The sequence below is a fragment of the Thunnus thynnus genome, chromosome 20 (genome assembly GCF_963924715.1).
Source record: "Thunnus thynnus chromosome 20, fThuThy2.1, whole genome shotgun sequence".
Classification (NCBI taxonomy): Eukaryota; Metazoa; Chordata; class Actinopteri; order Scombriformes; family Scombridae; genus Thunnus; species Thunnus thynnus.
In genome coordinates, this window is record NC_089536.1 from 22,919,316 (window position 1) to 22,946,252 (window position 26,937).

General features: G+C 41.2%; 1 protein-coding gene across 3 annotated transcripts in view; it reads right to left on the bottom strand.

Annotated features, from left to right (window-relative positions):
• Positions 1-29: 29 nt before the first annotated feature.
• itgb4 (integrin, beta 4) overlaps positions 30-26,937 on the bottom strand; it is a 28,082-nt gene continuing 1,174 nt past the window's right edge. Inside the window, exons 1-42 of one of the 3 annotated variants that reach the window (XM_067575688.1) lie at positions 24,385-24,946; positions 21,977-22,059; positions 21,316-21,398; positions 20,567-20,668; positions 20,241-20,445; positions 20,058-20,154; positions 19,743-19,914; positions 18,768-19,031; positions 18,554-18,643; positions 18,324-18,446; positions 17,521-17,688; positions 17,345-17,421; positions 16,966-17,174; positions 15,719-15,822; positions 15,522-15,617; positions 15,141-15,273; positions 14,846-14,971; positions 13,909-14,027; positions 13,790-13,823; positions 13,490-13,684; positions 13,251-13,354; positions 13,102-13,160; positions 12,909-12,932; positions 12,651-12,799; positions 11,969-12,148; positions 11,670-11,818; positions 11,239-11,446; positions 10,806-11,123; positions 10,439-10,608; positions 10,120-10,300; positions 9,441-9,578; positions 9,163-9,345; positions 8,942-9,070; positions 5,885-6,052; positions 5,654-5,800; positions 5,092-5,226; positions 4,110-4,259; positions 3,544-3,732; positions 3,251-3,406; positions 2,945-3,109; positions 1,621-1,740; positions 30-1,529 (exon numbers count right to left, since the gene is read on the bottom strand). In XM_067575688.1, the coding sequence (XP_067431789.1) occupies positions 1,399-1,529; positions 1,621-1,740; positions 2,945-3,109; positions 3,251-3,406; positions 3,544-3,732; positions 4,110-4,259; positions 5,092-5,226; positions 5,654-5,800; positions 5,885-6,052; positions 8,942-9,070; positions 9,163-9,345; positions 9,441-9,578; positions 10,120-10,300; positions 10,439-10,608; positions 10,806-11,123; positions 11,239-11,446; positions 11,670-11,818; positions 11,969-12,148; positions 12,651-12,799; positions 12,909-12,932; positions 13,102-13,160; positions 13,251-13,354; positions 13,490-13,684; positions 13,790-13,823; positions 13,909-14,027; positions 14,846-14,971; positions 15,141-15,273; positions 15,522-15,617; positions 15,719-15,822; positions 16,966-17,174; positions 17,345-17,421; positions 17,521-17,688; positions 18,324-18,446; positions 18,554-18,643; positions 18,768-19,031; positions 19,743-19,914; positions 20,058-20,154; positions 20,241-20,445; positions 20,567-20,668; positions 21,316-21,398; positions 21,977-22,052 (5,826 nt within the window). In that variant the 5' untranslated portion in view covers positions 22,053-22,059; positions 24,385-24,946 and the 3' untranslated portion in view covers positions 30-1,398. Of the gene's footprint in view, positions 1,530-1,620; positions 1,741-2,944; positions 3,110-3,250; positions 3,407-3,543; positions 3,733-4,109; positions 4,260-5,091; positions 5,227-5,653; positions 5,801-5,884; positions 6,053-8,941; positions 9,071-9,162; positions 9,346-9,440; positions 9,579-10,119; positions 10,301-10,438; positions 10,609-10,805; positions 11,124-11,238; positions 11,447-11,669; positions 11,819-11,968; positions 12,149-12,650; positions 12,800-12,908; positions 12,933-13,101; positions 13,161-13,250; positions 13,355-13,489; positions 13,685-13,789; positions 13,824-13,908; positions 14,028-14,845; positions 14,972-15,140; positions 15,274-15,521; positions 15,618-15,718; positions 15,823-16,965; positions 17,175-17,344; positions 17,422-17,520; positions 17,689-18,323; positions 18,447-18,553; positions 18,644-18,767; positions 19,032-19,742; positions 19,915-20,057; positions 20,155-20,240; positions 20,446-20,566; positions 20,669-21,315; positions 21,399-21,976; positions 22,060-24,384; positions 24,949-26,937 lie in introns of those variants that run through there. The other 2 variants (XM_067575690.1, XM_067575691.1) reach the window with 2 other exon arrangements.

Here is a 26,937-nt window from a genome sequence, read left to right on the forward strand (position 1 = left end):
TTTAGACATAATTTTATATGTAACACAAATGTCTTTATTTCAAATCTTTATTAAGTGCAATAGAATTGACATACAAGAAAAGACAAAAACACTTTTAAAAATAAAAAGGTAAGGTCAAATGCTTAAAAATAAGTGATACATGTTGAGATAAAATTCATGAATATTTTAGTGATCCTGTTTTTGGTGAAAAGTTTATCAACATAAGGCTTTCCCCACAAAAAGAGTCCTCTCAAAATATGATTTACAAAAGTGTTTTCAACAAAAACGTAGTCAAAATACAGTAGGACTTGACTATATTCCTGCAATGAAGCAAATACAATCTTTCTGTCTTTACATACCATTTCTGCAAAGATATTATTGTTCAAATGTTAATCTACTCAAAATTCAAAAATAAATCGGCCTTGCAGAGTACAAAAATACATGAAAAGTGTCAATTTGAAGCAGTGTTTATCACATTTGAGTATAAAACATCTATTGAAATGCAAAACTGTTACATCTAATAGATTTTTAATTTTTTGTCTGTATTGTTTAATTATGTCCCTTGTCAGTAAGAAATGAGCGACACAAGCATGAACCTGTGTTTGTGGAAATACCTCTATATTTGGCATTGAATTCAATGTCAGTATGCTTAAGTAAAAATCTTAAGTAAAAAAAGTATTAAATACATTAATCTATGCTTGGGAAAAAAAAACTTTATCACACTTTAATATAATACAAATCTATGAACAAAAATCCCAAATACACCACGTAATACTCTCAATCAATCACTCAGGATAAAACCACATGGGTGAAAATGATGAACCTTAAAAGCTTCGAAGACAATCTCCAAACCAATTTCTCCTGCAAACAAGCATTTCAACAAGACTGATAGGTTTTCAATCAAAACACATCAAACACAGACAAAACATCTCTTATAGACAGGTGGAGGGCAGGAGATGAGGGGAGAAGGTCACTTTGGATTACTGGACCTCAGTCAGATTACTGGCCTGTGCTGGCCTGATTTAAAGCCCCAGTGTGTGTTACCAGATCTGATCCGGCAGAGGGAGTGGAGTCTAACAGTAAATGATTTGCATACTGGAAAGAAACTGGAATGAAATGCATAAGAAGCAACAGTGAAAATGAATGTAAATGTTAAACTGAACCTCATCTAAGGAGGAGAGTGGCCACAGTTTGTAACAGGCATGAGAGAACGGCCTCCTCTCCATCTATTTATTATATGGAATGTTTTTTTGGTCACAGGATCTCACACCCACACACACACATACGTGTGAATACATACATTGATCACGTGTGTGTTCTCTGAAGCTGACTCTTTTTAAAAGAGAATCTCAGATATGATTCCTCATCATATTTGGACCTTTGGGTGTTCATTTATGTTAAGTTAAATAAGCGCAGATCTTAAGATTCATATAACATCTTCTTTGTGACAGTACTTCCTGCCATGACGCTCCTCTGAACCACTTCCTTAGTGACCTGCCGGGTCACCATGCCGCTGGTCTCTGTGTGCTGTGTGGTCATCATCATCCCATCTGTTTGAGAAGAGCAGTTGGTATTAATGTGTGAATATGTTTTATTTATGTCTTTAGGAGAACAGAAATTAAACTAAAACTTCATGTGTACCTGAGAAGAAGGGGTCGTTGAGCATGGTGTGGGAAACGGTGGTTCGTGTGTTGACTTCTGTTGGCATTTGGAAAACTTCCCTCCTTGTCATTGATTGGCTGTTGTACTGAGACAAAGCGCCTACAGGGGGGGATGATAGAAAGAAATGCAGATGTTAGTATACTGCTATGTTCTAAAATGTAAGAAATGATATGAAAGTGATAGGAAGGCTTAACCGGGTATTGTATAATGCTGAAATCTTGATAATGTAGTTTAATGGTGACTACATAAAGATTGCTATGAGCTTTGTATGGACATTCGTGATATATAGAGGATTATTTCTAAAGATTTTGTTGACCTCCTGGCCTTCCACATCAAAATTTCCCCTTGACTGAGGGGCTCACTAAGTTTTCCAAAAAAATAAATAAATACTGGCCAAATTTCTAAAACATTTGCTATTGAAATTCATGGTCCCCAGAGGATGAGTCTTTTTGTCAGGTTTTACAAAGGGTGACCCCTTCAACCTTTAGGCGCCATCCTCAGGTCAAATTGTGAGGTTTTTATACAAGATGTTAGAATCTAAAGGCTTTATTTCCATGAAAAATACTGTAAATATTCATGGTCCCCAGAAGATGAACCATTATGTTTTGTCCAGTGCTAATTCTTTTCCATTTCCAATGTACTCATGGATGTCCAGACAACTAATACTGGATTACGTTGATACTGAAGAAAAAAATTTGATGACTCTCAGGCAAGTTCTGGTCTTTTTTGTATGATTTATGGACATTTATTCATGATGGACATTGGATTCCAGAGATACCCTCAGAAAATGTGTCACACTGAATCTAAAAATATTTTATTTTATTATCTGTGTGATCAGATTTGACTGGGTTATGACCCTGAAAAGGAATATGGATTTTGACGCAAATTGCAGCAAGAGGGCACTAAGGGTCTTAAAGTGCCCTAATTGCCTCCATGAGCGGTGTGTCACTGCTGCAGCTCCAACTGCGGATCAGCTGTTTTTAGAGCATCTGAATGCACCTGACCCTTTCACCTAAGGCAGTATCTACGCATCACGTCACTCCCTCCAACCCTCCTACGCCCCCCTGGGGAGGCATGCCTCACAGGTTGAAAACCTCTGCTCTAAAGCTGGAGGACAAAGTTTGCAATTTTAGTCCCACTACTTTACTACTGCTACTATTACTACTACTAAGGCCTTAAGAATAGAACAACGCAGTTCCTATCATGTTGTGGAGTTTCATGGACATTTCAGTCTCTAGCAGCTACTACTGGAAGTTTTTAGTTGCATTCATATCAAAAACTTGTTCAGTAGAATTCTTCTTACTTCCATCCTGAGACTCAATGGTGATGATGCCCTCCCTCTCAGGACCAAAACCCTGAGTGGTTCGAGCCTGAACTTTAAACTTGTAGGGAACGTTCTCAGTCAGGTTTGGGACGGTCAGACTGGTCTCAGCACTGTCGCCGTTCACTTGGAAGGATCGCACATCACCTGGAGGAAACAGGAAAGAGAAGTAAGAAAAAAAAACACATTTTCACAACAAGGACCAACAAGTGAATGGGACTTAGGAAAACTATACTACCTTTTTTTAAACTAGTCTTTTAAAGTGTTACACTACAGAGAAAGTCTCACCTCCACCATGCAGCTGTTCGCAGGTGACTACGTAGCCCAGGATGTCTCCGTTGGGTTTGCGAGGTTTCTCCCAGCTGAGCTGCAGTGAATCAGGGCTCAAGGCTGTGAAGACCAGGGGACCTGGAGCACTGGGAGTGCTCAGGGTGAACGGTGAGCCTATGATGAAAGAAGACGAGAGAGAAAACAAAATAAAGAAAGGGATATTGTGCCTCCGGTGACAGCATGAAAATGTAGTCATTGTTTCTGTTGGTTAATTCATGAAGTTGTGACACAAAAATCAACACAATCAGCACCTGGCATGGGGCTGAGGGGACTCTTGGGGTCCACAGCAGACTCGATGGTGATGACTCCCTCTCTCTCTGGACCCCAGCCCTCTTGGCTCTGAGCCTTCACCTTAAATAGGTAGGAGTGGTTGGGCAGGAGGTCCTGGATGATTACAGAGTTCTCTGCTGGGTTGGTGACATTGATACGCTTCACTTCACCTACAAGAGAGGACACAATTTATTCAGCATCATAAATACTTTATAAAGTCAAAATAAAAAAATGAAAAAACATTAAAAAGTTGTTTTTAATGTTAAAACTATACAAACAAGTAATTGGAACTTGTAATTTCCTGTTTATCACTGAATACAACAAGTGCAGACAGCGCAGCTTGATCAACTGCCTCCTTAAACAAAATCCAGCACACACACTTGTAACACTCATTTTAATTCAGTATGTCAGGTTGATTTTTGTCATGCGCTCGTTATGCCAACAAATCTGTACATTATTTGCATCATAATGTAACACATTATTAAAAATGTATTACAGAAAAGATGAAAACTAATATAAGGAACTGATCAGTACAGGGTTCATTTACCTCCATTGATCAGCTGGTAGAGGACACAGTAACCCTGGATGTCCTTCTCACAGTGGGGCTCCTGCCAGCTGACTTTCAGGGCAGTGGGACCCAGAGCAGAAAACACCAGTCTGCTGGGGGTGTCTGGGACACCTGGAGAGAGTCGTGCATCTGATGACAGACACAGAGAGACAAGAGTGAGAAAACTGTGGGATATGATCTCTATAAATACATGGTGTGTATTAATAAACAGTAGACTATGTAAGACTGCTGTTTGGTTCTGGGCAGGTAGTGTACAGTGGGTTTATTTGGAAAGGGGTTTGATGAAAGCCGTGAGACTGAACTGAAACAGTACAGTTGCGGAGAGCTGACAGGAAGTGGAGTCGGGTGATAGCCACCCCTTTGATCTATTGTAAAAAATAAGAACATTGATTAGTGCAGGTTTAAGAAATGAATGAATTCCTTCTGGATGAGGTTCTTGTTTTCTTGTTAGCCTGAACTCAAATCTCCAATGTCTCACCATACACCAACTACAGTAAACAGTCCCTGACACCACTGAAAAACATGAAAATAACATTACTGTAGTCAAAAATGAAATTGACTTAAACCTGCAGTGTGGAACTTTTACATATAAATGAACATCTGTCATACTCATGCCCTTGCCAAACAAGTTCACTCAATGCTGATTAAGCCTATCACTGCCAGGTAAATCTCTGTATTACACAGTATACTGGAGATTTTAATCTGGTGTCAAGTTTGACATTCCTGCGCTGGCTGGATGAATGCACACTGAGCATGCTCTATGGGCAATGTATACTTTGAAAAATGGTTGCCAGTAAAACACACAAAACAGCAGGTATGATCTAAAAAGGTGAGATCAGAGAGGGAACCAGATAATGAGACAAAGATGCAGAAAGAAAGAGGACTGAGAAGAAGAGCATTACTTATCACACCACACCAGCAACACATCCAGTGCCTTCATGCTTATATGCTGCAGACTTACCCTGGAGGACCCTGTCCAGATTATATAGGGCTTCGTTGACATCTGAAGACTGGGTCCTGGCCCTCGAACCCTGAGACAGGTTGTAGCTGAACTGGCTCTGAGAGCTGCTCTGCATCCCAGTGTAGCCGAAACCACCTGATGGCGCATTGAGCAAAGAGGGGGCAAAAGAGGAGGATGCAGGGATGGCAAAGAAAACAACGGAAGTAGCACAGTAGGAGGGGGAAGGTGGGAAGGAGGGGGGGAGTGAGGTAAAAAGGAGGTAAAAATTAAAAAAAAAAAAAAAAAGTGGAATGTTGAGACAAGGGGAGATAAGGAGAAACAGCGATAGTCAGCATAGCTCCTGCAAAGTCCTTATGGATAAGCTTGCTGTGCAGCCAACAGCCCCAACCCTGCTAACAGATGTCCAAGCCATCGGCCTCATGCGCTGACACAGTTTACCTGCCGAGGCACTTTAAATATTGCACTCCAAAGTAAAATCTTTCCTTGGCCAGAAAGACAGCACCTATTCTTTTTACATTTACTTTGGAAAAAATTCAAACCACTGCTGAGGTCTAAAGCCTACCTAGGTCTGGGAACTTGCTTGAGACATCTCCCATGACTATAGAGTCCCGGATGTTTTCATCTGTGTAATATCTGTTCTCTGAACGTTTCCTCATGATGACATCCGTTTTGTTTAGTCCACCTACAATCATATCCTGTCTAGTGATTCCTACAAGAAGAAAGAAGGATAAAAGATAAAGACAGATAATACCTTCGACATTTTCACCAATGCAATTACTAGCGTCCATCTTACCTGCTCCAGACATGAAGGTGGTGGTTGTGTCTGTGGTAAAGGAGCTGTCTGTCCCTTTGTAGTTTGAGCTCAAGGTGGACATAGGAGAGGACGATGTTGACAGGTTGCGTGTCACTGAACCCCCGGGGAAAAGGAAGTTCTGGTCCCACTTTCCATTCATCATGTAATCTGTGAAATACCACAATGGCAACCACAATTGTCAACAGACAGAAAATTGGAAATTTAGCAGTTAGCACTCAAGCAATCTGATACTGACTGAAACAACACAGTGCTGTTGATGCGAAGCACCCGAAACCAGGCTCAGCCAATCAACAGAGAAAGCACCAGCAGTTTTGGACTTAGAGGTTCCAGTCCTACTCAGGCCACTTACAGGACAGCAACAGCAGTTTAGCAAATGTGCAGCATTTACAGGCGGGAATTGTGTCAATTGTACCAACTGCAGACCAAGAGTCTTACAACTATAGTTTTTCTTTTTGTAGCTGCTCCACGTTCTGTATTTGGTACAGAATATTTAAACAGCAAAATTTTGTGAAACTGAAATAATCTGTTGTTTATTGGAGCTGCGATCAGCTCCAGCCCCTGTGACCTTTAAAGGATAAGCAGTATAGCTAATGGATGAATGGATGGATGTTGTTTATTGGTAGAATAGTGACTATTACTTATCTCGTGGGACATAGAAACAAAAATCTATGTAAATTAATTTACAAATCATTAAAGGCTATTTTACAGCCACAAGACGAAATGTACTTTTAGTTGAGCATTCAGTCATATTTTTTATTGGTTTTATTTGAGCTAATAGTTGATAAATAAATGTAAAATACACAACACACAAACAGAAACTAAAAAACACCAGTCACGCTGGTGTTTTTATCTACAGTAGATGCTAATGTCAGCATGCTAATATGCTCACAATGACAATGTTAACACACATATCTGCAGGTATAATGTTTACCATTTAATCATTTGAGAACTGTGATTGTATGAACATAATTTTTGTGTCTCAGTCTAGGAGACGTTGAGATATTTTATGGGATAAGTTAAATTTTTGACCTGGTTATGGTTATGCTAATTGAAAAATCAGGGGATCACCAAAGTCATTAGGTTTTGTCCTCTGTGCATGCCATGGATATCTGTTTCATGGCAATCCTTCCAATAGTTGTTGAGATGTCTGGAGATGTCAGTGCTGAACTGACTGACAGACCAGTATTGCCATTTCTAAAGCCCCGCCCCTATTGTGGCTAAAAATGCCGCTGTAATATTCATTTCCTCCGGTTGGTGCAAGTATTAAAATTGTAGTGGTGTTTACTTTCTTTGCCTGTACAGACATCAACCTGTCTAAATCTGCAAAAGCTGATGATGCTGCTATTAATTTACTTTTCTATAGCGGTGCAAGTTGTCATGTGAAGAACTGGTCTAAGAAAGGTTGAACAGCTCTCTCTTGTGGAGAAACTGCAGCCTTCTAAACACCAATAAGCACATTTTGAGTTACAAACCCGTTCAACAAGGTGCTCCGCATCTAAAAAGACATGTCAAAGGATAAAAACAAATACAGATGCAAGAAAAGGTGTCATCACTGAAACTGCCCTGCAGAGGTGGGAATGTGTAATCAAGTACCCATTATTTCCATACAGCCACACAGTAACTAAGCCTTTACACACACCGACAAGCTTCCTCCAGATCAAAACCTTCCCACTGGGATGTAGAGAGGACAGACAGAGACAGGCACTTGGAAAAGCCTGCCCCTGATCATCAACTGGAGGTGGGGCAGTTGATGCCAGTATTCCTCTTTGGACAGGTGGTTGGAGGATAGATGGGATAGATGCCAACTAGGGGCAAAAGGACAAGGACTGAAGCCCGAAATTGAATGTTTAGTCAAATGATGATATTTCTGACAGGGTCAGTCGTGAAGGTAGAAAGAGACGGTTGTTGCTTTGCCGGGCATACGACTGGCCGTGCATAATAGCTGGCATGCTAGCTGCCTGTCTGTCTATCTGTTGGTCTGATGGAGTGGTCTTCACCTTGCAGGGGTGTTTGGGTGTAGCTGGGGCGGGGGGCCTCATCTGAGCTTGCCTCTGTGTCTGTGCTGAGCCGACTGTTGGGGATGACCTCCACTCGTTTTTTCCACGACACCTTACGGAGATCCAGGTTGGAACCCACCAACTTGACATGTTTCCAGTCTTGTAATCGGGGTCATAGGGGGGAGAAGCAAGCAGTCGGAGGATAGATTTGTAGGCAAAAATTGTCATTGGTTTGTTTTCTATACATTATTTTAGAAGAAAGCTATAACTCATGAATGGGATTACATAATACATATCAGTTTCGTCACAGAAGTCCAAATAGTCTTGTAAGTGAGGTGCAAAGTCAGCATTGTCTGCCAGAGAAAACTGACTAAGAGCACAAAAACGGCTGCAGAAAGCAGAGGAATGACAGCAGATTCAATGAGGGAAGGCCTTGTGGTTTATGGTCATGAAGCACTTCTATTAAAGATATTTGGGAATGCATTGGAAGCAGATTTTGTTGCTGCCTGGCTGAGGGCGTTGCCTGCAGGAAAAATGCCCACCAGATGGAAGTGATAAAAGAGGCAGAGTCACGAGAATGATGCCATCCCTGGGCTTAACAACTCTTCCAGCTTGTCATATAATGTCACTCTTGCAAAAAGAGGAAGAATATTAATGTCAGCCTCTTCAGGCATTTCACACAGAAAACAGAAATGTGAGCCAGAGGAGGCCTTCTCAACCTGATGTTTTCAGGATGAGTCTCACAAGTTGGATGATTTCCTACAGCACAAATCTTCCCTCCCCTTCTGACAGGATAATGACTCCACAGCACATGTTGCATAAATACACTTTGGCCACAAGAACAAAGCAAGATGCCTGGGAGCACTGAGAATGTACACTGAAATGATTGGATCCATATTACAGTGATACCTCACACTCTGGTCTGGCAGTCACGTGCATCTTTCCAGAGCCAAAAACGCATCAGAGTAGCACACTAGCACAATGAGTTTACACTGTCAGCCATTATGAGTAGTTTGTGGTTTTGGCTCTGGGTACCCACCATCACCAGAGACGCTGGGTGTCTTGGAGCCTGTGGGAGACTTCAGCACCTCATTGCTGTACATCAGATAGTTGTCATACTCGTCACCTGCATCTGCATCCACAATAGGGATATCTGGAATGATGGGAACTAGAGGCGGAAACAGAGAGAAATAAATGTATTTTCAGGGATGCTCAGGACAAACAGACCCAATATAAACGTTCTAGACAAGTTTGACTTACTGGACAGCGGTCTGGCAGGCTGTGATGCCAGGTTGATGGTGGCATCTCTGTAGGGACCCCAGCCCACGCTGTTTTTGGCACGGACCTCGTAGCGGTATGTCTGGGCACTCTGGAGGTTCTCAATCAACAGCATTCGCTTCTTCGGGTTGTCAATCTTTACTTTCTTAGCTGTACCCACTGGCTCTGTGAGAAGAAGACAGTATCAAGGTATGATGAAAATTACATAATGCAAGCACATGTACAATATTTCCTTGTTTAGGTGGGACTTAGTCTCTTACTTGATTCATCATCGATGGGAGTGTACACGACCTCATAAGCTGTGATATTGCCATTGGTCTCTGCAGGCTCTGCCCAACTGAGCTGAGTGACAGTTTGGTTGATGACGTTGAAGGCAAGACGACCGGGTTCACCAGGCACTGGAGGAAAACAGAACAGGAGCTGTTTGCACTAGCTGTTTGGAAGTTCAAACTAAGCAGTTATAACGCAAGTCTTTGCTAACTGGGGATCGCGCATCACTAAATTAAACCAACTCTGAAAAACACATATTTCACCATGTATTCATATATAAATAAAAGAAAGTAATAGCTACATTTTCAAAGGACTGGCACAGTTCAGTTTAAAATAACAGCCACATCCCCCACAAAACTGTAATTTTTTTTACAGTTGTGCTGCAGAATGTGATGCCACAGTGACTTCTACTTTAGCCTAATACGTTTCTTGAGTTTTAATGGTGCAACCTTATTTAGTAAATCACTCATTTGAAACTAGACAGTCATTTCTTAGGAAGTAGAACTTAGGAAGCACTTAATGCACAAATATGCTGGTGCACCCCCAACACCCCATTGCATGATATTTCTCTGAAAGATGCACATAATTTTGACAGTTTTATCTGAACTAGATATATCTTCTTGGATGATCCTTTCATGAATAGCAGTCAACTGGATTTACAGTAATTACCATCTGGCAGAGTTTGACATTCAACAATGTCGGTATCGTAGCCATCTCCCATCGCATTGTAGGCGCACACTCGCATCTCATAGTCACAATAAGGGTAAAGGTTGGTCAACTCAGCTTGAGGAGTCTTCACATCCATGATCTCGGCCTCATGCTCTTGATCACCATAGACCCAATACTTCACCTAAAACGCACAAGAAAACAGATCATACAACATTCAGAAATATAATATGTAATATGCTTAATATGCTTATCATTCACCTATTGTGAATGATAAGCATTAATTCAAATTGAAGCTTCTGAACATGTTGATTTGATATACCTTGTACCCCATGGGGTTACCGGACAATGGGTCCCAGTTGACGTGAATGCTTCTGGGTCCACTTGCTTTGGCCTTCACGTTTTCTGGAGAGTTAAGGTAACCGCCAGGGGAATTGAGTCTCTTCGTGTAGCTCTTCTCCTGCATCGGGAAAAACTCTGGAGAGGTGGGAACTGCAGGAAAGAGAAAGAAAGTAAAAGAGGTTACAGGATTACATAAACATTCACCAGATACAGTGCCTCTTTTTTAGAATGATCCCTTTGTTTATTATATAAAATCGGAATTATGTATTCCAGCAACTACAAATGCCATCTCATCTTATCTTTAGTTCAAATTTTTGAGTGATATGAGTTTTTGCATTTTGTCTCACCTCCATCTATAATATTTACAAGAGTTGTCTTCCTCTCTCCGATAGAGGCATTGCTACTTGGATCAAACAGCTCCAGCTGGAAGGTCTCTGGTTGGACTGGACCAGGGTGGGCGCTCGGGTCGATAACTATGTTCTTTTCTGTCTCTCCAGGACTGAACTTCAGAGGGCCGGATAGCTCAAAGCGCTGGGCCTTCTTGGTGCGCCATTTCACTGTGGCAGGACTGTCCTGGTTGCGAGTACGGACCACAGGGATAGTGTAGGATGGGTCAGATGTGTTGAAGTTCTGGGTGCCCTTCTTGAACATCATCACACTGGGCTCTGGATAAATAAAAAGTAATGGGGGAAAAAGAGGAGGAACCTTAGCAATCAGAGATTTGTCTGGGAGAAACATATTACGCCACAATGTATGATACATCCTCTTGCGTCCTTTCACCTGGTTGGTCTGTGATGGTGACAGTAGTTCTTGGGTAGCGTCCCAGCTTGCCACCCTGCCGTGGGTTACTGAGGTCCATGACAAACTGTTTGACCTGTTTGTCCTCCAGGAGGCCATCTTTCTCACCCAGCTCCAGCAGGCGAACAGGAACTGTCTTCTGGGTCTCACCAGGACCATAGGTCAGGTCTCCTTCCACAGTCACATAGTCCTAAAATACATAAAGGCAAAACAGGTCAGGTATAGAGTCTGACTGTTAACTTGTAACTCACCTACTAGTCATGCAAGTCTTACATCATTTCTAAGAGAGCTACCATACTATATACAGACATACCAAGTGCTTCCAAAACCCATAAGAACTTTAGGAATAGGAATAGGTTTAAAGATACCAGTTAAATTGAGGGCAGTGCATCAGTACAGAATTGTCAGCTCACCTTCTTATCCTTGGCTGTGAGGTCCCGTGTGCGGTAGCTGACCTGTGTGCGTCCGTCCTCAATGATCTCTCTGCTGATTGGGATGTTGGCCACCCCGTCCTGCCTGCTGTAGGTGTAGGCTGGCTGGAGGAATGAGAACACACTGGCGGCTGGGGAGAAGAAAGGGGAGAATCCATTAGTGCGATCCATAGCAAAGACTATACACTTTGCATTGTCATAAGTCACAGAGGCTCTGAAAAGTTGCTTGTCTCATTTTCTTGGATTTTCATGTGTACATCGAAAAATCGGAGATTTCTCACCATGCTCTTTGATGATGGTGATGTTAACCAAACGTTTTCCAATCTCAGCGATGCCCAGTGGCACATCCATGGCCTCCACCTGCAGCTGTTTCTTGTCATCGTCTTCATCCTTGACGAAGAGTGGCACGTGAACATCTACTAAATCCACACCTTCCTGGAACTCCACGGCACCCGCAGCCTCTGCAGAAAAGAAGCAAGTAAGATGCCAACATTTTGACAAGAATGCTAAAGATATAAGCTGCTTAGCAGACATCAGATCAGATGGGATACATAAAAGATGTGTGTGGCTCAGGAGGTAGAGCGGGTCGATCTCTGGTGCCTCCAGTCCGCATGTCAAAGTGTCCTTGAGCAAGATATTGAACCCCAAATTGCTCCCGATAGCTGTGCCAGTGGTGTGTGAGAGTGTGTGTGTGAATATGCATTAGATTAGATCCTGATGAACAGGTTTATACCTTGCATGGCAGCATATGAATGTGTGTGTGAATTGGTGAATGTTGACATGTATTGCAAAGCGCTTTGAGTGGGAGGAAGACTAGAAAGGTACTATTCCATTTATCATAAGTCCCTTATCCATAATCACAATCTGATCATTTGAATATTGTTTTTATCTACAAACTGAATAGATGACCATGAGACACTGAACATGTGCAGATCCCAACCACACACACAAACAAACACACACCTCTGTCTGTGGCCACAGTGTAGTAGCCAGGCACCACTTTGAGGTCATGGAAGTTTCCGGACTGGACATTTTTCTCTGTCAGCTTGACAATATCAGGGTAGCTGCTGCGTGGAGCAGACAGGACAGTGTCCATGATGGCGTAGTCCTGCCTGGAGATAACAGGAGAGGCAGAGAAGTTAAACTCATGCAACCTTACCCTTATGTGACCGGACCCATAGAAGCAAGATAATCTAGGTAATGCATCAATATGAATGTTACCTTTTCCCAGCGTTTCTCTGCGTTCTGCAAGAACCAAAACAGATATTGATGAATGACAGAATGGACAGACATTTCATTTCCATTTTTGATTTGAGAATGTGTGAAAATACAAATTAACGTGAGATTATTAAGAAACAACACACACTCTATCTACATACCAGTACACATACAAGACATAATTAACATCTCTTACCTAAATGAGGTCTTTTGCACTTTCTGGGCCCCAGGAATCTGCTTGTACACCTCATTAAGCTGGATGAAAGAACAAATACAGTATTCAGTGATACAGTAATCATTCACACACCCATACATGTGCCCGCCAGCAAATAAAAACACACTCACGTTATCAGATACTTCCTTGCGGAGCTGTTCGGCATCTCTGGATTCAGGGCGAGAGAGATTCTCAGAGAACAACCTATTAAGCCGGAGAGAGACCGGGAACTGGACTACAAGGGAAAAGAGGTTTAGAGTTGTAGCTTTCATTATTTAAATATCAAATCTGGGTCCCTAACTTCTTTAGACCAAAAGATCAGTTTACTGTTCCTTGTAGAAATTTGCTTTTAAAACTATTTATCACTCACTGGTCTCTTTAGGGTTGGGCTTTATCAAAGCCTGGGGGTGATTGGGTGCTCGGTGCACATTATCCGTGACCTTCCAGCGAACAACATCAGTGCCTTTGGGTGGGCCGGTCCTCACCAGCGGAGTGTCCAGATGGTCTGAGGTGAGCAGAGACTGACGGAGCAGATACTCATCTTCCTTAAAGCCAACCATGCGACCTGGAAAGAATATAACGCCGGCTGAATCATAGTCAACATGGTTCCAAGTGGGACAATAAAGGATTCAAAGCCATTCTTTCACTTTTAATACAACACACATCTTACCTTTTCTACAGCAAGGCAGCAGGGCAAGACAGCTCTGTGGCAAGACAAGAAAGGATGCATTACTTCGACTGTAACTTAAAAATATTGTTTTTGTGTATAAAGGTATGTGTTTTTCATACCTGCCAGCAGGTTTTGCAGCAGGCACAGTATTTCCAGCAGCAGAGCAGCAGAAGTGCCAGCAGTAACAAGAGGAACAAGAGGAGAGGGAGCAACCACAGGAGGCTAGCAGGGGGGCAGTCTGAAGAGTCAAAAAGAAGTAGAAAAAGTTACAACACTGATACAGAGCAGAGATTTAACTGGAACACAGAAAAGAGCTCACATCACTCCCATTCTAAAGTCACTGTTCGGGCTTCTAGTTTGTCTTATCACCTCATTGAGTTGATATTGCAAACATGTTAGCAAACAGTAAGAACTGCAGTCTGATGATAGTTCTCAGTGGGTTTGTCACTATGAGTGACACTTTTCGCAGTACATGTAGGTATTTGATCCAATGTTAAAATAAAAATGTCGATTAGAGCAGCTTGGTCTCAGGGCTCACTTTTTTCTTGAGCTTTCAATTACATCTCACAGTGTTCAAGCTGCTCTCAGTTACTGTGGATCATTCAGTTTTCACTGGAACTACTTTCTACCGTAGAAATAGTCCCAGTGAAAACTGTTCACTGTGTGTTCTGTGGATTATATGCAGTAACCGGGACACTATTTCTGGAAGAACACGCTGGTGAGTGAATTGATATGATACCAGTAATTTTGGGTGAACCAACCCTTTAAGATGGTATTTTTGAATCTATTCATGGACCTGCCCCTGGCTGGTTATCATTGATGTACTGAAGAGATATGTTCAAAATATGTTTTAAGCTTTTTTGTCTTACTGTAAAGCACTTCCTGTTTATAATAAGTAAATTATAAACACTATACATCTTATCAAGGCAGAATATCACATACAGTAGCTAGGTCACATCTTTGACAGCAAATTACAACAGGAAAGTGCTTCAACAAATGATACTTCACTTGCTGTCTTAACAGCACACAGCATATGAAGAATAACCTGTAGCTCACCTTTTTTCTCAAGGACCTGAATTTCCAAGTCTTTAACATTCAGATCCTTCGAGTTTTCGACAGTGTAGTAGTACGTGCAGTCGTCTTCCTCATCACGGAAACTGCATGAATCAAGCACCTTTTCCCCTGAAAACACATGCATACACACACAGATGAACTATTATCAGTTGTTTTTAGGCATTAATTCTACAGTGTCATCATCATCATTATGATCTAAAAGAATGTGAGGTTAATATGCAGAGTGTTTCTGGATAAGTCATTATCAATTCATTAATTATTAATCATTTGTGCCTACGTTCTTTGAGTTCATCCACCATGACGAAGTTGAAGGGACACTTGTCACACTCCTCTTTGTCCTTCTTCTCTCCTGTCTTCCAAGCCCAACACTGAGCACAGCTCCTTGTAGCCTCACAAACGCCCAACTGGGCCTGGAAAGGACACACACACATTAAAAGACAGTCAGACAGGACTGTACAGAAACGCTAAGGCTAAAAGGATACAAGCATATACATAAAGTATAAACATTATCAAATTTAATGAGTCATTGAGTGTAGCTGAAGCAAATGAATGACTAGAAATTGTGTTGGAGCTGAGAATTTATATCAATACACACCCTCCCTGACATAGATTGATGCATAAAGACACATATTTATTTATACATGGCATCCACACACACCTGGAAATTTGGCTCACAGGCTGAAGTCATCTCAATTACAGAGGTCGGACACTCACAGCGGCCACATACACATGTACCTCGCCCGTTGCAGACACCCTGGTACAGATAAACACAGTTAGTCACTGATTTGAGATACACTGACATGTAAGGTGACACAATGACTTGATCACCAAACAAAAAGAGTTGGCTCTACTCACCCCCTTGCTGTCCAGACAGGTTTGGTTGCTCTTGGGACACTCACAGGCTTTGCCCGTCCAGCCCTCAGCACATGAACACTGGCCCATAACGCAAGAGCCACGGTCTGATAAGAGAAGAAATAATAAAATTGAATTGTTTTATCACTGCATGTGGGGAGATGGGAGTGTTGTGGTTGTTAAAGCAGAAATTCCTAATAGGATTAAGAAATTAAAAATAAGACAGCTTGCAACTAGCCGTTCTTGTCACTCACACTTTAGCTAAACTATGTCCTCTAGCATCAGGAAAGTGAACAACCTGTTGATTAGCAGGAACATAAAATGATGGTGAAAATTAATTTAAACCAATTTCTGCTTTTCAAAGCAAAAAAATGATGTTTTTGGACACTTGAAGGCCAGGAAACAAGCTGTAACAACATTGACATACAGTATTATCACTATATAAAGTTAATGCTAATGCGCAAACGTTTGCCTATTTACACAACAGCAGACACAGAACAACATTTCTACTCATTTGGAGTCGTGTTTTTGTCTATGTCATGAGTGTACGTCCAAAGTTCACTTCTTTTAAATCTGTTTTGGTTTCAACGAACTGCCATGCATTTAGCAGGCATCTGAATCATTAGCTGCTAAATGCTCCACTATATTCACTAGCTAGCCACAAACTTTGTCTGTCTGCTGTTTGGTAATGGGCATCATACATTCAGTTTATCAGAGATTTATTCCAGAAAACAGGGCTGGAAATATGGTTAATGAGCATGGTGAGACTAAACCAAAAATAAAAAAGCAGCGTTACGAGCTGTAAAGCCAAAACAATGAGCTGAAAGATGCTAAAATGCTCCATAGATGGGAACTGCAGAGATGGAACCTAATTCTCTGTGGGTTTGTCACGACGAACATCTCCTTTCATGTACACATAGGTATTTAATCTATTGTTAATATAAAAAAAATTGATTAGTACAGCTTTAAAAATCTAGGGATTTTTGGGTGAAAGCATGGTAACCAGATTCATCATAATCTATTACGTATGTTTGTATACAAATAGTACATAATTAAAATAATATGACATACATAATATGTATAAAGAATAGCATAATAGTATTCACATATTTTAAGTTTTGTTTGTTTTTTGTTCTTGTGAAAGTACAGCATGTACTGTATATAGGATGTCTCTTATTTGCAATATTCATACAGTTGGTTGGGGAATACAAACATATGCACAACAGTGCAGCTACCACAGATGGTCGTACCATTGCAGAGGAGGCCTCCGAATCTTTGACACTGAGTCTTGCTGTACTGACAGTAGGGTCCTTCAAATTGATCTGGGTTGTAGCACACACAGGTTCCACACGCCATGCAGTCTCCGCGGCCTGAACAAGCCTCCGTCATGCCTTGACCTATACAATGGCTGGTGTCCAGAGCTGTAGAAGTAGCTGAGCAGTTACAGAATGTGCCCTGCCTGAAGGCGACACGTGACAAAACAAAGAGAAAAACAAAGACTTTGTTGAGCCTGGAGGCCTGAACGGTCCATCACTTGGGAGTCACTTGACAGTCACTACTTAACCCTGGTAAAAATGTGGTGTTTTTATTCTTAGTTTTTTTTAAATGAAGTACTAATTAAAGTCTCACCAGCCATCATAGCACTGACACTTCCCGCACACCAGGGCTCCGTTGCCGTGGCATCTAGGTGCTTGAGGGATGGAGGTCTGGAGCACAGACATAAGGGACATTAGAATGAAGGAGTGAGTCACTTCATTTCAACCATTTGTGAGCCTCTGAGAGTTTATCTGCCTGTATGTGTGTACCTTTTCACAGTTGCAGGTTGGACACAAAATCGAGGCATTAATATTTACGGCGGCGTTAAAGGTTGTAGGTTTGACTTTCATTATCCCCTCTTTTTCATCAAGATTCCTCTGACAGACAGGATCGTCACCGATCATGCGCTGGGCTTTGAGCCGCATCCTGAACTTGCCCTGGAGAACACGCAAACATGCAGATTGTTAGTGCATATGTATGTGTGTGTGTGTGTGTGTGTGTATGTTTGCACTGAGCTATTTGGTGAGTCACTAATAGGGTTAGTCAGAGACAACAAATTTCCATTATTTGGACAGAATTTTGCTGTTTGATACTTCATATCTCCACAACAGGAAAGACACAATGCATCTGATTGTGTTGAGTGTTTGAGATAATGTCAGGCCGATAATGCATATCATCACTATATATTGCTCCTGCCCTGTTTTGATCACTTTTTTTTTTATTGTTGTTTGCCTCTCCACATAAATAAGTAAAGTGTGGCTGAAAAATGAGTCATAATGCCATAAGAGGAAATTCTTAATGATGACTTCCATGTGACATTAAAGATTGGCTGTCATGTTAAACATGTGGGTGATTATGAAGATCAAGAGGGGGAATGGAAACTGTGCTGTGATATTAGATGTTGGATTCTCCTCCAACTTATTTACTTTTGTATCTATTCTCTTGAGTATTTTAAATTCTAATGCTTTAAATCCCAAAATATCAAGCTATATGAGAAGCTTCTTAAAACCAAGAGTCCATGACTGAATGTTAGTATGTATGGTCAGTATAATCATCTTGTTTTGCCACTTACTATTTCTCCAGGTTTGAAATTAAAGGCTCCATATTCTTTAACTTGTCCACTGGTGGACAAGAACTGAGACTGAAAAGCCTTGGGTTTGTCCTGTGCATGGATGCTCATCTTAGAACGGATATTCTGAAAGGACATATGAGAGTATCAGCAACATTAGTTTGATGCTGGTGCTGGCAACTGTTAAAAACTAACTCTTCCTCCTGGCAATTATCAAAAGAGGTGACCTTTACCTTGAAGGCACTCTCCATGATTTGCAGGATATTGGATGAGTCCTCTTGCAGCAGACCAACCTCAGCAATGGGGAAATACTTATGGAGTTTCTAGACAAAGAAGTGCACACAATACAAATAATGTAGATCCATGACCTAAACACTAACCTTAAACTTGACACCATGTTTTAGGAGCATAACTTCAATGAAGGCTGAATAATTTAAGCCCACCAACCTCGTAGTATGTGTAGGAGTGGTTGGTGACAGCAAATATGGGAATGATGTTGTGTTTGCCAAGCACACGGACCAGTGTGGGCACTGAGGGGTAATCCTGTGTGACATCCTCTGTGTAGCTCCCCGTTGCGTCCAGGTGGCACTGCTCATCGTTCCGCCGCAGGATGCCTGACAGTACGTTGGCGCCGTCAGCCTCGTAGTGGAAGGCAGATTCGGTGGAGAAAACCAGAAGATGTGTGCTGAGGTCGCGCCATCCAATCTTATCCTAGGATAAGAATACGAATAAAATGGGAGCAGAAGATACAATGGTTAGTGGAGAATAATCAAGTAAAAGGAATTAAAAGATGAACCTTGTGCTGAATAGAAGCTGTTGTGGCCAAAGTGACAAGTCACGGGATGTTGGCATTGTCTTAGGTCGGTTGCTTTAAAAACGGAGCGGAAACAAACTGTCAACACGAAGTTGAAATATTATCACCTTTTAAGTTGATATGGTGAATGTGTTAGCAAATAGCTGCCTATTTTCACATCTAACAGATTCTGAGCACCATTATCATTCATTTGGAGTCATGTTTCTGGCCACCTGGTGAATAGAAGTCTAATATATATAATATATAGAGCAAGGAGGCCTGGTGAGGTACAGTGTTAGCTTGTTCTTTTCCTTGTGTGTGGAGACAACTGAAGTGAGTGACGTGCTACAAACTGTGTGTAACAGTGGCACAAATAGAGAAGAGTCATAAAGTTGGTTAACTGACTCAGTAATGTCATTTACACAACACTATCTACCTAAATCTAACATCTGCCAATATCAGCCACCACAAGCTACTGGTCATACCAGACCAAGTAAGGCTGTAGCAGCAAAACCCCTGAGTGTGTTGAATTAAGCAAAGGTGCATTTTATTTCTTACAAACTTAACATTTCATTTGTAATAGCGAAAATTGGTTTGTCTTCTAAATTGTATTCAGTATTCTTACTAACCCCACAGACTCCAGCCTGCAGTATGGCATCAAACCCTCCTTCAGGAGCGTCCAAGTTGCCAGATATTTTCTCACTCTGGAGCCGACGAGTGAAGTCATCCACGTCGTTGGTCAGCTTGATGACATTTTTGAAAGAGAATGGAGGGTCGCTGTTGGGCCACGGTTGAGCAAGTCTGAGGGAAAAAAAAGAAGGACGGACAATGTTAATGTTATTTTGCAATGTTAATGTTATTGTGCAAAATGTTATTTTGCACTACAGTATGTATGTATGTGCTACACATCCTTCAAGATGTTAATATCACACTCTCTCTCTTACTTGGAGGGTCTCATGTCAGTCTGGGGCTCGACCACTTTGTCCACAAACTTTCCAAAGCCAATGGTGTAGTTATTTGACAGCGTCCCCACCAATGAAGCTACAGGAAATACATTCACTATCAGTATTACAGTGACAACTTAATCAACATTCATCACAACGCACTGCCTGTGCAAAGCCGCTCACCCAGCTTATTCCCCATCCTCTTCAAGTTGTCTAAATCGTCTTCCATGGAGTTAGAGAAGTCCATAAGAATGTAAAGGTCCAGAGGTCCTTTGGTCGGAGCAAACACCTCCACATCCACCTCCTTTTCCTCTCCAGGCAGAAAAGTCATGCTCATCTGCTGCGGAGACACTTGAGACTGCTGGAGTGAGACATCAATCTGTTTCTGCTGCAAAGTGGCAATGGAGAGAGAGCGGGAGGGAAAATTACAATTTCTAACTTGAAAAAATAACATAACTTTAAAGAACGGTGGCATGATTGGAAGAGAAATGAGAGTGATGAAGACTTACTCTTTCCATCATCATACTACTTTTAGCAGTAATAACAGCCGCAGCACTGCAGCCATGGGCGAGTATATTCTCATGCAGGTCACAGCGAGGGCCATTAAAGGTCTGAGAAAAGAGGACGTTTGATTAGTGAGTTTTGCTTCGTTGACATAAAATTACAGAGTCTTCACATAACAGTCATTTTAGTTTTATGTTTAAGATTAATTCTTGACCTTGGAAATAGTAGTTTGACAAAAAAACAAAAAATCTCAACTCAAGGTCGACTTATCAGCTTTATCCAGAGCTTTCACCCATTTTTCATATTGAATCATCTCCATGACATCCTCTGATGAAGACCATGACATGTAGTTGAAAGCCCCTGAAAAAGCTAGTAAGTGGACCATGAGGTATTTTTTTCAAATTATGAATTGGAATTTCTCTTCCTAACTGCTTCATTATATTTGACAATTTTAGAATAGATGGTAAAACATTTTATAAAGCAAATCATTATGAGTTTTTGGAATAAAATCAATGTCCTGGACTGAACGTGCTCTCAGTAAATGACTTCTGCTCTACATGGTAGCACATTACACAAGGGCAAAGTAGTTACACAATGCACAGCTCAAAATACTAATTAAGTACATGGTATGCTAAAAAGGGCAGCATATCCCCCTGAGGAATGCTGCCTCGGGGAGAAATGTCCTAATGATTCATCTTAGGACTGACTGTTTTGAAAATTGTCCTTTTAAATTCCTGCTGTTTTCAGCTCTCACCTCATCAGGGCAGTAAGCACAGCCTTTCCCAGCCTGCAGGCATTCTGAGCAGGTCTTAGACCTGGAAGCGAAGCAGTAGTTCTCTGTTGGGGGGTGGAGAGAGATCAGGAGGGGAGAGCGTCAGGAAGAGTCACAGAGAGGAAGGAAAAGTGAGGATCAAGCCCATGAAACAAAGCAAGAATACTTGTGATAACAGTAAACAGACTTTAGTACAACATCTCATTTATTCCTGAGAGTGTTCCAAATGAAACCAATGCTCTTTCTCCAGTTTATCTAAAGGCAGCAGCTACCAAACAGTAAAGAAGTCAGTTCAAGGTGACAACTTTAAAGTGCTTGTTTTGACTGACCAACAATCCAAAACCACAAAATATTCCATTTATAGTGATATAAAACAGTAAAATTCAGCAAATACTCAGATTTGAGAAGCTAACTAGAGAATGTTGATAAATGACGACAAAACCAATGAAGTGACTAATTGTTTAGCACAAATTAAATTCATCATCCACTATACCTCTGATCACAGTAACATTAAAAAGAGGCCTAAAAAGCTGTGGCAACAAATTGATAGCCTTTATGTAGACATCGGCACGCACACAAAATAAAAACTGCAGTAAATTACTTGTAGTGACAAAAAAATAGTTGTGATTCTGGTCTTCTGTACCTTCAGCATAACAGCAAGTCAGCAGGACGGCTAGAAGCCCAAGCCCCACTGAGAGATGTAACGTCCATCTCCCCATCTCCTTCCTGCAACAGAAAAACACAAACAAATACAGTATATGTATGTGAACAATTAAGTTCAAATCCACTGTTAAAGAGAGAAAAGAGAGGAAAAAAAACTCAGAGAGAAAGACTGTTTTCCCTCGGTCTTCACAGACTAGGGTGTAACTTGAACCACCTGTACTTTCCCTCAGTCAAGGCTCAGAGAAAGCGAACAGGCCCAGACATTCCCGTTTCCCTCACCTTGGTTTGTAAAAAGAGCTGCTAACTGAGAGTTGTTCAAAACAGAAATTAGTTTTACACTTTCAGAAAATCCCACTATGAGTAGACTAACTAAATAACTGAATCTCAAGAGATGTATTATTTTTATACGTGGACTCAGGTATGAACAGTGAGCTACTAAACTTTGTTATCCAACGGAAAACGCTGTCAATAATTTCGATTGGAACTACTTTCTACAGACAAATAATGCCTTTGAAAACTGCTGACAGTGACGTCTGTCGATTATGCAGACTAACAGGGACTCTGATTCTGTAAATAGATGCTGGCATGGAAGTTTTTTAATGTCATTTACCAATGTTTTGGGCACCTTGAGTGAAAAACAGAAGACAGATACCTTGAAACTTGTTGTTTTTGACTAACCTCTGCATGGCTAAATACCTCTAGATGGTAGTGAGAAAATATTTTTTTGGTAATTTCTGTGTCTGATTTCTTTTAAAAGTTTTTTTTTCTTTGCAAAAAACTATTCCTACTCCCAGATGATAATATAAATGTGCTCTTTAGACTTTAGACTTAGACTATTGGTGACTAAGTAGTGACCTACATACAGTTTTAAATTGGTGTACTGTCATTCTCATACAGCTAATACCAGGCAGAGGCATACAATAAAGAGCCAGTAGAGGCATGGTAAAAAGTGACAAAAGAGTCAGTACAGGAAGGGACCAATACAGGGAAGGAAGTAGAAATATTCCAGGCAGTCATGCAGTGTAGAGTCTTCACAATAAAAACACTTTATAATTTTATGCTGGAATCTTGGATGGAAAACAATCTGATAGACAGGAAGCCGCTACAGTGATCTCCGCTAGACGCAGGAGAAGGAGAGTGAACAAAGGGCACTTATGTGGTATGAAATGTCTCAGTAATTGTCTCAGTGGGCAGACAATTGAATATGTGCCACAGGGCACAAAAAATGATGATTTATGCTCAGAAGATTTACAACTTCAAGAAGGAATTTCTCCTTGAGGCGTGAGAATGACCTGTCTAAGTTAAAAACACAGCCCAAAAACACATGGGAAAGGCACCATGGCACCTCACTGTGAAGTTGAGCTGACTACAGGTGCGTGCGCATGTGTGTGTGTGTGTGTGTGTGTGTGTGTGTGTGTGAGTTCATGCCATAAGGTGTCACATAAATCACTGACCAAGATGGGTCAGGGAAAAAAACCGAACAGACCAGCTCTTATCCTCCAAACTTGACCATCAGTCACGGAATATGAGCTGAAAAAGCACTTTGTATTTTGCTCCTTCTCACACAAAATCAAAGGCACGCAGGCGTTTATGACACTGACAATAAACTTAAGAGATGCAAATTACACCCTCAAAGAGACAGAAAATAAAACTGAGTCATTCATGCTGCCTCTTCATTGGCCTGAATGACTCCGTGGCACAAAAAAGAGGAGACGTTCAAAGCTGTAGTTGTTTCTCTACAGACAAAAAACATGCCTGCCAGGTGAACATACCACTGCTGGGCGTGGGTCTGACCCCGGCATGACATCATCAGATAGGGGTGGGGGTCTTTAGTAACAGGTTTGAGGGGTCATGCTAAGGGGCCTGCCGTTGACAGCAAGCTAAATCACAATTAAACACACCTGGAAAACCCCAGCCTTTGAAGTTATCACTGCAAAAAAAGAAACTGAATAACACAAATGAAGCTAATACAGCAGGTCTGTGGGTTTAATAATATGTCTAAATCAGTAGATGAGAGCAAACTGTGCTTTCACCTGTGTTATATTGTAGTATGTGCTTTGATGTGGGCAATCATGCAGAAAAGGCAGCTGAAATTGCCAAAAAAAAAAAATTCAAGAGAAAATAACCACTAAGTTAAATCCAAATCCTTCCAGAGTTCAATCTTTACTCTTGCATGCAATTCTAAACCACATGGTGAGATATAAAGTTACATAACGCACACTATACAGCCATTCACCTTGTTCATAAGTCAAACAAATACAAACCAGGAGTATACCCAGCAAATTCTATGAGGCTGAGAAGAACAAGTTTGAGGTGAAGGGCACTAAAAACAATGGAGACATTGGGAAATTTATGATTGGATACAAAGAGATTACTAATCAAACAAACCTCTTACTGCGTTCTCGCCCAGTCCAGGTCCAAAAGTCCAACAATAAATAAGAAAAACACTAAATCCTTTTTGCTTTCTGTCACCCACGGGTTGGGAAAAAGTTTGTATCCACCTGTGTTGTAAAAAACAAAATCCTCAAGTCCTCACGTGCAAAAGTTCAAAGTTCCCCCAAAAAAAGTACGGACCTAGTTTTTCTCTTCTGTCTTTTGTTTCTTCCTTCCTTTACAGTCCAGTCTGGTCAAATATTGACTTCTTTGCCCCTAAACTCAGCTGAGTCGAGTGTGTGTGTGTCTGCCTTTTACTGTGTGTTGCAGAGAGATTTAAGAGTGAGACTCAGAGCAACTGACTGAGTGTGACTGTGTGTGCTGTGACTTGATCCCTCCTTTAGCTTCTGCACTCTCTCACACACACACATATAAACACACGCACGCACGCGCACACACACACACACACCCACACACTATCCCTTCCCTATCCAGGTGAGTAGCTGTGACGGAGATGGTTAACTCCCTTCCTGTGCGTCTCTCTTCCCCACCTTGTGAAAAGTTAAAAGCTCCACACCTCTGTGTGTCAGGATCCCCTCCCTGCTGCATTTCACTCCAACAGAAGTTCACCTGTGTGGGCTTGAGACTGAGGAGCCAGGCCCCTCCTTCCATGGCCTCCTCCCAAGCTCTTGGGAGTGGCACACAGCAGAACACTGCCTGCAGGCTATGGGAAACGCTTTGTGACTCTTGTGTTTACACAAATGTGTGCTCATACTGACGGGTACATTTTCTACTTGTCAAATATTTGATATGAATATTATGATTGCTACACATCTTTTTTTTTCCTTTTCCGGACACAGAGCCACTTTCTTCACATTGTATAAGAGGTATAGAACAGTATGGGAATCTGCATTCCTGAGCACAGTCACCCTGACACTCAATCCTCGTGTTCATTGTGTTTAATTGTGTTTATAAGGCCACTTACAAAGGTGCTTACAAAGCTCTACATAGACTTTAGCACAGGGGACGCAGACTAGATTGTGCAGACCATCCCACAACTATAAATCCACTGGTTTAAATATTCTCTCAACAATGGAAAGAGTTCAACAAGTCAACCTCAACTACCAAACAGGTCATTTATCAGTGCCTTCCAAAATAACCCTTATTTACCATTTTGCTGACCTGCTGCCTCTCTGATTAAAGTCTGATTAAGTGTAGGTGACTAAAACTACTTGGTTAAGGTTAGTTTAAGATCCCTGCCACGGTTGAAAGACACTAATACGACTGTTTGTAGGAGACGGGATGTGAACTGTGATCTCCACTGTTAAGGTCAGTCACTTTGTATGCTGGGCAGGCAGCGTATGGTGGGTTTTAAGAGCCTTTTCACTGCAAACCGCAGCCCATTGCTGCTAAAAACAACACTAACGAGAGCAGTGAGACTGAACCAAAACAGTAAAGTTGGAGACCGTGATACCAAAACAATGAGCTGAAAGACGCTAAAACGTTCCATACAGCTGAGGGGAACTGCAGAGTTGGGTGATAATTCTCTGTGGGTTAATCACTAAAAACGACCACTTTCACATTAGACATACTCATTTGATCCATTGATAATATAAAAATATCGATTCAAGCAGCTTTAAGAGGCACCATCATGTAATCAGTGCTGCATCCGGCATTGCTTCTCAGATACAGTTCATTTCAGGTCAGGGTATTATTCTACAGACAAGGTGTTGCTTGTCAGGATAACATAACCCAAACCTATCCTTTGTAAGGTGATGACAGCCAGGTTTCTCAGTCAATGAGTCAGATTTTAATGAGTAATTCTGTTCAAACTGCACTGAAATGATACAAAGAAATATTTCCTAAAATTTCAGCCTCAAATCTTTACATAGCACTTCTTATTTCCCACCAACTCAAATTCCAGTGACAGTAATTTAATTCATTCATTCATTAACTCATTCATTTAATTATCGTGTGCATCCATGCTGCTTGCTGCTGTTGATAGAAAAATACTCAGGAAAAGAAATTACACAATATAAACCCTGAACCAGCATTCTTTCCTCTTTATCACATGTGCTTCGACAGAGTTTAGTTATCTGGAGAATGCAGTGATAGTGAATCATTTGTGGTTTCTCTCTGGCATTGATAATCGCTATTGTGAAATTTCTTCTCGGATACATACAGATGTACATTTCTTAATCAGCCAGGAGTGGTATCAGACCTATCAATAAACAGGTGGAATGCATTGAGTATGTTAACTTGTAGGGGTCACAAAATGCTCTGAAAAATCTGAAATGTGCTGGAAAACTGCACCAAAATCTAGTTTTAACTCTGTATTAACTGGCCTTTTGATTGATCTACTGGCTTCAAAGCTAATATCTAGATATTGGTTTAGGTCAGGATTCACATGAATCAGACTGATTTATTTTGTTTCACATTGTTTCTTCTAAGTAATCACCTTCTCTAATCTCTTGTATTGTAACTGTGATACCTTAATCTAATATTTTTTCTATTGTTTAATGGATTTCTTTATGTTGCAATCTTGCCTGAAAGTTGCCGCGTGTTTCA